General features: G+C 41.1%; 1 protein-coding gene across 1 annotated transcript; it reads left to right on the forward strand.

The window, feature by feature from the left end:
- The first annotated feature begins 1,750 nt into the window (after positions 1-1,750).
- Positions 1,751-7,287, forward strand: LOC122944085 (E3 ubiquitin-protein ligase TRIM32-like). The gene is made up of 3 exons (XM_044302307.1): positions 1,751-1,867; positions 2,346-2,885; positions 6,372-7,287. The coding sequence occupies exons 2-3, from the start codon at positions 2,352-2,354 to the stop codon at positions 6,732-6,734; spliced, it is 897 nt and encodes a 298-aa protein (XP_044158242.1). The 5' UTR covers positions 1,751-1,867; positions 2,346-2,351; the 3' UTR covers positions 6,735-7,287.
- The last annotated feature ends 2,819 nt before the right edge of the window (positions 7,288-10,106 follow it).

The raw sequence follows: 10,106 nt of genomic DNA on the forward strand, positions 1-10,106 counted from the left end.
TAGGCTTCTTGTTACCTTAATAGTAGTGACAATATAGAGTGAGGCTCCTAAATCAAAAAGTTATAATGTATAATTTTAGCAGAAACACCACTTATGTTTAAAGGGGTTATCCGAGACCAAAAAATGTCCCCCATACGCAGTGCCCCTCATACTGAATCTACTTACACGGATCCCCGCTCCCAGTCCCTGCACCGCCGCTTCTGCTTCTCCCCGTGCGCGGATAAAAACATCCGGTGTCGGGGGAGGGGGGGGGCAGCCAATGGCAGGCGGTGACGGGGACGAGCCTCCCTAGCATTGCGGGTGACACCTGCCATTGGCTGCTTTTCCCCCCCCTGACACCGGATGTTTTCATCCGCGCACTGGGAGAAGCAGCAGCAGTGCGGGGACCAGAAGCGGCGCGGAGAGCCAGGTAAGTATATTCAGTGTGAGGGGCCTGGGCATCTGGGGTACATTTTTTTGTCTCGGATAACCCCCTTAAGTATTCTAAATATATATCTCCAATGGGGGTCAACCAGACAGAGAAAGCAAAGTGAATGACAGACAATTTGTTTTAAAGTGTATGTGAAATCAATGTGAAACTGCACTTCTATTTATATTACAACTTTGAAACAGAGTAAAACACTAAGAAGTAAATCCAAAATGTGATTGTCTACATGGTACGTACATTTGCACAGCATGCAGGCAATAGGCTGTGTCTGGCAAAATCATTTTGACCAAAGGATTACCTATGTTGTTGAATAAAACTAATGCATATGATATAATCAGAATACTTTTTGTATTAGATGCTGCTGAACATTTTTTAATATGTAAATATATTTATATGTCTATATACACCAATCGGCCATTACATTAAACTGCATGCATAATACTCTGTAGGTTCACCTTGTGTGTACAAAACTGCCCCAACTGGGATCTGACTGGGATCGGGCCGGTTTACGACGTAAATGCTGCTGCACACAGTAGTTTTATCCAGCTAAAAGTCAGCATTTATTCCAAAAACCAGCTGGATCCTTGTGGAATACAGTTATAGTCAATGGGATCCAGCAGTATGTGGCTGTATCAGGATATGCCAGATACAGTAAACTCCAGAAGTCTGTTCTTGTGCCAAAACAGACTACTGGAGTTTGTTCCACATATGCAGCAGGTTCTTTAAAGGTGTACTCCCATCTCAGACCATGGGGGGTTATATCACTAGGATACGCCCCCATTGTCTGATAGGGGGTGGGTCCCACTTCTGGGACCTGCACCTATTTTGTAAACGGAGCCTTGAAAGTCACAGAGGGCGCACCACCCTCCATTCTTTTCTATAGGGCCGCCAAAACTAGCCAAGTGCTGGCTCATAGAAATGAATGGGAGCTGTGGTCGTGCAAGTGCGGTGCACCCTCTAAAGTGTAGGGCCAGCCTTGGTGTGTTGCAAGATGGTACTTGATGGAACTGAAAGTGCTGTACGCATACAGTAAATCTCCAAATTTATTAGACTATGCTGTATTTCTGCAGTATTATACACTCAGCACATGGTAACAAACCAACACCCTCCTGTCTGTGGTGTACTGTAGTATTATTTACTGCAAACGTCACCCAGAAAGAGTGGCCAATAATTCCATATTCAATGCAACATTGTGAGTTTCCAGGGAACCATGACCTGAGCATAACACAAACAAGTTGTTACACTGTCAGCAGGGAGTGTGAAATATATCCGAGCTGAACAAATTAGATAGTCTGAAGTGTATCAGCACCGTGCAGGGCCACTCTCGGAGGCATTGCTCCATGGTAACTGCATTACGATCAAGGAGAGATACTGCAGGAGCCCTCTCATTCCCAACTGCTTCACCGGCCCCTGTCTATTGGGGAGTCATCAGCACAATAGGTGAGCAAGCAATTGTTTGTAGCTTAAAAATAAAATCTGCTAAAGTTCATTATGTAGAGGCATGCACAATGTAGCTGGGTGCGCGGCTACAACATTTGACGTTAAGTTTAGAACTACCATACAAGTTCTACATTATCGGATGCAAATTTGTCTCTTTTTTTTACAGCATTGTACAGTTTTCGCCTTGTTTTTGCTGTTTTTAATATTTGCATTCTCTTGTGTTTCTTCATGCTGTCCCTAAGGAAGCTGAGCTTAAACTATGTTAGATTCTTACTATTTGCAGGAGCTGGATGAGGAAGAGGTATGAAATGTTTCTCCTGCTTTTTGTATACCTTCTAGCAATAGCCTCTTTTAGATTTTTATACTTTGAATTGCACTTTTAATGATACCATGTGAGAGAGCGAGGAAGCAGAATTATTGGTTATGCATTTGAACTTTTCATGCTAATGTTCATAAAATTCATTCATTTTCATTCTAGAAGGCCATGCATGAATTCAATAAGGATTGGAAGCTTTCAGGAATACAAAGAATTTACTACAACAGTTTAGTTGAGGGGCTAGGAGGTTATGGCTCTGAGGATGGAAAATTTATTTGGCCGACCAGTGTGACAATTACTTTAGATGGTGATCTTGCCATCAAAGACAGTGGCAATCAAAAAATTCAGATCTTCTCTCCTGAAGGTCAACACAAGCAGACTTTTATATATGGTCCCGAAACAAGCAACTGCCTTGGAGATGTAGTGTGTACCGAAGAAGGTCTTCTACTGGTGTCCAATGGATATAAGGGTATAAAAGTTTTTTCTAAGGAAGGAGAAATGATCCATCTCTTGAAGTCCTCTAAGACAGATTGGAAACATTCCTATGGGCTGGCTATACTAAACTCCAACAGCATCGCTGTGACAGATTGGACTGATGGGGGAAAAGTTCACATTGTTGTAGTGGATTGGAGAATGAATGCTGTTGTGAAAACCAATGTTGTGGAAGGTCTTCAAAGGCCAGAGCATATTGCCGTTAATAAGGTACATGTATGATTCCATACTTTATTTGTAAATGATTTGAGATATAGATAACATGGTTGACATTAATATAGCAGTATGCCTGCAACCTGTATTTGATAATGCTGAGGAATTAAAACATAAAGTGATTAAGTATAATTTAACTAATACCGGAAAACCTTTTTAAGGAATTTTATTTTATTTTGTGAACTTAAGCTGATCTTTGTGGGCATAGTATTATAACACTACAATTTCTCAGATCCCGTTCTACGAGGGCATGAATGTTTTTGTAGTTTGGACTCAGTTTATCGGTCTTTATTTACCCCAATAGCAAGTTTCTGGGCATGATAATTAAAAAACTGAGAGAGGTTGCAAGAGAGTATAATCTGTGTGTGTTTGCTGAGGAGTCTTAGGATAGTTTCTAATGCTAGACCTTGACAATAAGGCCAGGGTCACATGTGACTTCTGCCGCTGATCCGCATGATCCATACAGCTTGCTCAGCTACGAAACTCGCTGTCCATCTTAGTTGCAGTTCCTTTCTGGCCTGGTTTATTCTGATTGTTTGTGTAGTTTTGTTTAATAAAACATTAGTTTTTGGCTTTCTCTTGAACTTGTTGTCTGTTCTGTGTACGCTTGTGGTATGTTCAAGGGTTTTCCTGACCCCTGTAACAGGACATCCTTACTCTGCCCCTTCTGGCATACTTGGAGATGGACTTAGGCCCCTAGTTCAGTGGAGTTTGAGTCTAGCTGATAGAAAGAAGATGCAAGCACTTCCTACTCAGCAGACTAGTCCTGAGTCACAAAGAATCACAGTCTCTGAGACATTTATGGCAAGAAAGCCATCTCTATTCTACAGTACTCCAGTAAGAGATAGCAAAGGAAGAACTAGAAGGTCCAGAATCTGCAAGGTCATGCACTGAAGTCAGTTAATAAGGTACTGTGTTCGTTTAAGGCTGTCAGAGACTTTACTGCAGTGAGAAGAACATTGCTAATACACCCCTCCACATTTTGACATGGCCTGGCCAGCCGTCTCTCAATCTTCAGCCTGGGAATTACAGACAAGTTTCTCAAGAACCTTATTGCCAGCCTTAGATTCAGCAGAGAAAGACTTTAGAGTGAAAGATAGAGGGAAGAAGTACCACAACTCTCATCGTTGTTGCTATCCATAGATTGCTATCGGGGAAGATTTGCACTGCAGACAGTTTAGAACGATGTCTTGAAATGGTTGGGTGTGCTACTACTCCTATCCTGCACTTTAGTAAAAAGAGACTTAATTATGTTCTACACTCCAATGGTTACTGGTTCCAGCACCATTTGACGGCTGCTGCATCTATATCTCCTACCACCCATGAACAACGTTTAACACTAAGGGCAACCCCAACAGCAGGGTGTACCCTCCTGTCACTGCCTGGCCCTAGGGAGCATCAGTGTGAGGATTTCCACTGTGATTTTTGTGAACAAATGTCACTGCCAGAGCCACTACCACACCCATTCTCCACTCTGCTCCTCCTGGGCTTGCGGCACTGTTTGATGGGAAGCATCACAAAATGTGTTCTTGTAAGTTTAGCATATCTCCTGCATGATTTGTCTAGGGCGTTGGCAAACTGATATGTTAAAAGTGTTTGAGGTTTTCTGTTGTTTGTGCCAGTCCTTACTTGATAGAAGGAAGACTTGTTAAAGCATGTCTAGTGTACCATCTGCTCTGGGTGGCTTTTCTTACTTTGCAGAAAATGTTGTTTTTAAGGCACAGATCATACCTGGGATGGGCAGGAAAAAACTGTGATCTTGTGTAATTATACAAAATGTGGTATATTTTACAAATGATAAAATACACATTACCTCCATTTAAATGTTCTCAAATTAAAAATTAAATAATTCAAATACTAGTATGAAGATCAACATACTGCTGTTCCTACTAGACAATGAAGCAGCCATTGAAAGCATTGGCATTGCTGTGAAGGGGACCTGAGACCCCTCTGAGCATAGATCATCAGTATCAGAGTCTCAGAAGACCCTTTTAAGGCTGTGTTCACCTCTCCATTGTGGCTCCTTTTGGGACCTCTGATGCAGGACAAAACAGCTCAGCAAGCTTCATCCTGTAAAAGGACAGGTCACATGATGGAAACCTGATGGACTCCATTATAGTTGTTTTCTATTCTTTTTATTTATTTGCTCCTTTAACAGACCAGAACAGAAATAAAGAAAACCGATGTGAACATGGCCTAAGAAAGGAATATCCTCTTTAAATATTTTTAGAACTAATAAAAGCATGGCTGCACAACATTTCACATACAAACTATAGAGCTGAGAAATGGGGATCATTCTAAATTAAAGTGATATTATACCTACTATAGATGAAAAAATGGAAGCTCTTAGCACACATTTTTGATCAAACATGTGTCGGGCCCATCTACCAGGCAGCAAGGTGACTTCCGCAGATGGGTCCCTAACACTAATATACCGCCTTTCTTGGACTTACCTAAGCCTACCATTTTCAGGGAAGTGTAGGAACCAGCTACATTTATACTCTGCTCAGAAGCCCCAGGCAGATAGGCGTTGCTTAGTCTGGTTCCTACACTGCACTGAACATTGTAGGCTAAGGTAAGTCCAAGAGAGGCACTTCTGTTAGTGTCAGGTACCCATCTGCGGAAGCTACCTTGATGTCTGGTAGATGGGCACGACAAATGTTTGAGCAAAAATGTGCGCAAACAGCTTCTATTTTTTCATTTATAGTAGGTATAATACCACTTTAATTTAGAATGATCCCCATTTCTCAGCTCTATTGTTTGCATGTGAAATGTTGTGCAGCCATGCTTTTATTAGTTCTCTGTATGCCTGATTTATGGATATGCACCTGTGACCATGAATGTGCTAGTCTAAATTTTCATGTAGTTTAAATATTTTCATTCAATATTATGTTTTTTATTTATTTATATTGTTTAATCAGTGGTTTTTAGGTTCTGTTTCCATTGATAGGCAGATTAATGTGAATAGGTCTGCAGCTTGTTAAAAGCCCTTAAAAAAAACTGCTAAATCCCATTATAAGTCAAAGGGATCAGTCAGGACCTGTGACAAATAACACAGCACATCATAGATCCTTTAAAACAGAAGGAATAGGTCAGTGGAAACAGCATAAAATAAAAATACATATACCTTACCAGTAAATAACCAATAATCATAAATAACAAACAGGTGAGTTTTTTAAAAGAAGATGACAATTAAAGGACTTCCATTTTCAATTACATTTTATGTAAGGCTATGTTCACATCTGAGCTGAAGGATCCATTAGGAGCCTCTTTTGTAGATTCCATAAAAAATGACAGGTTTTCTAATGGAAACCCAATGCATGATGCAACCATAGTCAGTGGGGTCTGTTAGGAGCTGTTCACTATAACAGAGCAGAACAACAGAAATGAATAATAATGAATAATCTAATGCACACTGCTAAGTTTGTAGAAATCCATAATGGTTCACATATTCATACTGTATATTACTTTTTTCTCTTGTAGGATGAAGACTTGCTGGTGACAGAAGGACAACTGTTTGGACAACACATAGGTTGCTGCCTTAAGATTATAGACAATGAGCGTACAATTAAAAAAACGATCGGACCCACATATGGCAACCATTTTAATTTTATAAATCCATCTGGAGTTTGTGTGGATGTAAATGGCAATTTTCTGGTAGCAGATAAAGGCAAGAACAACGTCACTATGTTTAATCCAGACTCATCTTTGGTCGCTCTAGTTGTGACACAGGACCTAGAGGGTCCCTGTGGCATCACAGTAGCAAAGAGCGGCCTTCTAGTTGTTACCGATTGCTACCATCACAGTGTGAAACTGTACAAATATAAACAGGACATAGCATTATAAAGCGTATAATCCCGCTGCTGAGCATGTAATGCCTAAACAATAGGTAAGAGTGAATAGAAATAGGACTAGAAATAGGATTCCCAGAATGAAGAAATATCACATCTGCTGCAAGAGAGGTATGGTATTACATGGAGGACATTCTAATGTATTGTCAGCTGTGCAATACAGTAGGTGGCTGAAAGGAGTCTGCCTCTGTTCATTAGCTTGTCTTATGGTACGCTTACACACTAGGTTTTGCAGTTTTTGTATAAAATGGTACCATATGCCATAGATTTTTGGTGCTTGGTGGAAGGATTCTTCTGTCCACATGACAATAGGAGGGATCCATAGCACACAGTAATCAGTGATATGAATGATTCATTTATTAAAGGGGTATATTGATGACCTATACTGAGGTTAGGTAAGTGATGGCAAACCTTTTACAGACTGAGTGCCCAAACTGGAACCCCAAAGCCCACTTATTTGTCGCAAAATGCCGACACGGCAATTCAACCTGAATACTACAGTCCAATATAGTATATCTTCCACTTTTTCCCCACTTAAGGGGGAAAAAATTCCTTCCCGACTCCAATCAAGCAATCAGAATAACTCCCTGGATCAATGACCCCTCTCTAGAAGCTATAGCCTGTAATATTATTACACTCCAGAAATACATCCAGGCCCCTCATTTAGCTATAATAGTCTGCCTACATTCAGTGCGCAGCGTATGCTGTTCATAGTGCGCTCTGCGCTGATGAATGGCAGGAAAAGTTTAAGGCATATTGGTACACTACAGACTTTTTCCAGGGTTTGCCATAGGTTCGCCATCACTGGGTTAGGTCATCAATATCAGATCGGTGGGGGTCCAACTCCGGGCACCCTGCTAATCAGCTGTTTGAAGAGGCTGAGGCACTCGTGTCAATGCTGCGGCCTCTTCACTGTTTAACTACATGCTGTCTAGATCATAGTGCACTATAACTACAACTACTTGTACCATTGAAGTGAGTGAGGAGAGCAGCTAAAGTTACACTACACCGCTACTAGAATCTAGACGGAGTGCAGGTAAACAGTGTTTTAAAACAGATGATCGGCAGGTTTGCTGGGAGATGGACCACCGTTATTACAGTGCCCCAGAGGATAACTGCAAAGGGTTACTGTAATTAGTGCTAAAAGGATTAACTTAATGTTGCTGAGCTAAATGTTGTGATCTGCTGTTAAGGCACTTATTTCCAAATGCATTGTGTATACCTAATAATAATGTCTGGGCAAAATGTTGTTAACATTGGCGGATTTGGTTAGGTTGCCAGGGTGAAGGACTTAATCTGCCCCCTGGTTAGCTGTATACCCAAAAACTAAAGAACAGGACAGCAATTGTATGATACAAAGGTAACAAATTTTATTGAACAAATTGTTTTCAAATAAAATCACATATATATTAGCAGCATTACATTCACAGGAATAATACCCACAGGACTGCCATTCATGATACATAATTACTCCCATAGGCAAAGGATATCAGTAAACCTCAGCCATAGATAAAGTGCACAGTGCCACAAGATGAATCAATACATATAGGAGACAATAAAGTAAAATATACAGACCAAAGCAGTCCTGAATCCCGACACGTGTTTCGTGGTCGCTTTCTCAAGGCATACAAGTGGTGTGTATTCATATAGCCTGTCAATTAGGTCAATTCAGCACACATGGAATAAAACACCCACCCACATCAGGGAGGAAGGAGGGGGAAAAGGAAGTGGTGTGCGTTCGAGCGTGGAACGCACAACATCACTTCCGGTTCCCCCAGTGTTCGGACACATTCTTACATCCATAGTGAGGGAAGTAAATAAACAAGATCGCTCAATATGCATCAATAGATAATTTCAAGGAACCAAGACAAGTACATAAGGGAAAACATGCTAACTAGGAAAAGATGCCTGTATGGGGGACCGGATCCGAAGCACTCCCCGGAAGGCCACACAAACCGGACAGGATATCCGGTATGAGGTCCACCGTGGAGCACATCAGACCCGATCTGCCCCTTCCAACCTCATCCCCAGTGTGCTACCGCGAGAACTCGGGAGCACATACTGAGAATCCTTGGCTCATCTAGCGAGATCATCACTGTGCAATCAGTATTATCGCACAATAGTCCCTCGGATCGGTCTTTTTACAAACAGAGGTAACCATTGTAAGTAGCCATCGCCAGTATAAATACTTATAAACCTAAGGAAGACACTGTACATCATATACAAAATATATATAAAAATATTAATAATGAGGGATACAGAAGTATAAAAAACCACACATGTGACAATTGTGTTATACTAACCCACCACAAATAATCACCAAACGAGCTAAGATCTGGGCAGCCGAATATATATTATACCTCAATCAGCCCCTATGTATATTTGCAGATACATTGGACAATAACCGAAGGTGTATAGGACTTTGCATTCTCATTTACAGTATGAACTATAGAGTACAGGATATTATAATCGAAGCTACAAATAAGATTAAGGATCGCAGTGGTAATATAAAACTGTGAGCTGCGAGAGCTCCGTAGCCCACTATATAGGAGGGACCGTGACTAATTTAGTAGTATATTGCTATTTTATATTTTGTGTATGTGTATATGATTTTGTTTTTAGTGCATTTTTTATCTACATGGTCTGGTATATTATAGGTGTGATTTTATAGTTAGGAATAAACAAGCAATATTTGACTTCTTGCGAGCCGACACTAGTATATTTGTTATCTTAGAATGTTCATATAACCATTAAGGTACTGCAAGAAAACATCAGTAAGGTATTGCCCGTTTATGCCAAGAGACGTTACTGCTGTGGAAAGGGTTCATTCCTGCTGCTTGTACTACAATGCTTATCACCAATTTAGTAAAGAAATACTTTATTTATTGCAATTAATGGGCCTGATTATTGACTCCATAATGTATCTACCGGCCTTACATCCATATTCCAGCCTTGCACCCTGCCAACCACCCAACATCAAGAGCACGCCAACTACCATCAGGCAGGAGCCTCTGAAAGTCAGGCAGTGTCCCAAGAAAAGGGTGTGCCCTCCATTCACTGTGCACGGCCCAGGGACAGCAAGGGTGTCTGTGAATAGTACAACCACCATCATAGCCTTTACCACTTCTCCTATCCTTGCCTCCCCTCCAGGTCGCTGCAATATGATATAGATGACCTATCCTCAGGACATCCTAGGTCATAATACACTAGAGCTGCACAACCTCTTTAAGCATGTAAAAAACAAGGCGGGGTAACTGTCAGGAATCGTGATTTAGATTCCGGATGTAAGCTTCTACCTAGTTTTCTCCTTATCTCTCTAGGAGAGAACTGCCAATCATCAGCAGATGGGTGAGAGTGCAGGAGGTTA

The sequence above is a fragment of the Bufo gargarizans genome, chromosome 7, assembly GCF_014858855.1.
Source record: "Bufo gargarizans isolate SCDJY-AF-19 chromosome 7, ASM1485885v1, whole genome shotgun sequence".
NCBI classification, from domain to species: domain Eukaryota; kingdom Metazoa; phylum Chordata; class Amphibia; order Anura; family Bufonidae; genus Bufo; species Bufo gargarizans.

Bases quoted from the DNA above. Each gene is read 5' to 3' on its own strand.
- LOC122944085 (XM_044302307.1), top strand. From the start codon at position 2,352: ATGCATGAATTCAATAAGGATTGGAAGCTTTCAGGAATACAAAGAATT. The intron at 2,886-6,371 runs GTACATGTATGA...TTTCTCTTGTAG, and splicing joins AGCATATTGCCGTTAATAAG to GATGAAGACTTGCTGGTGAC.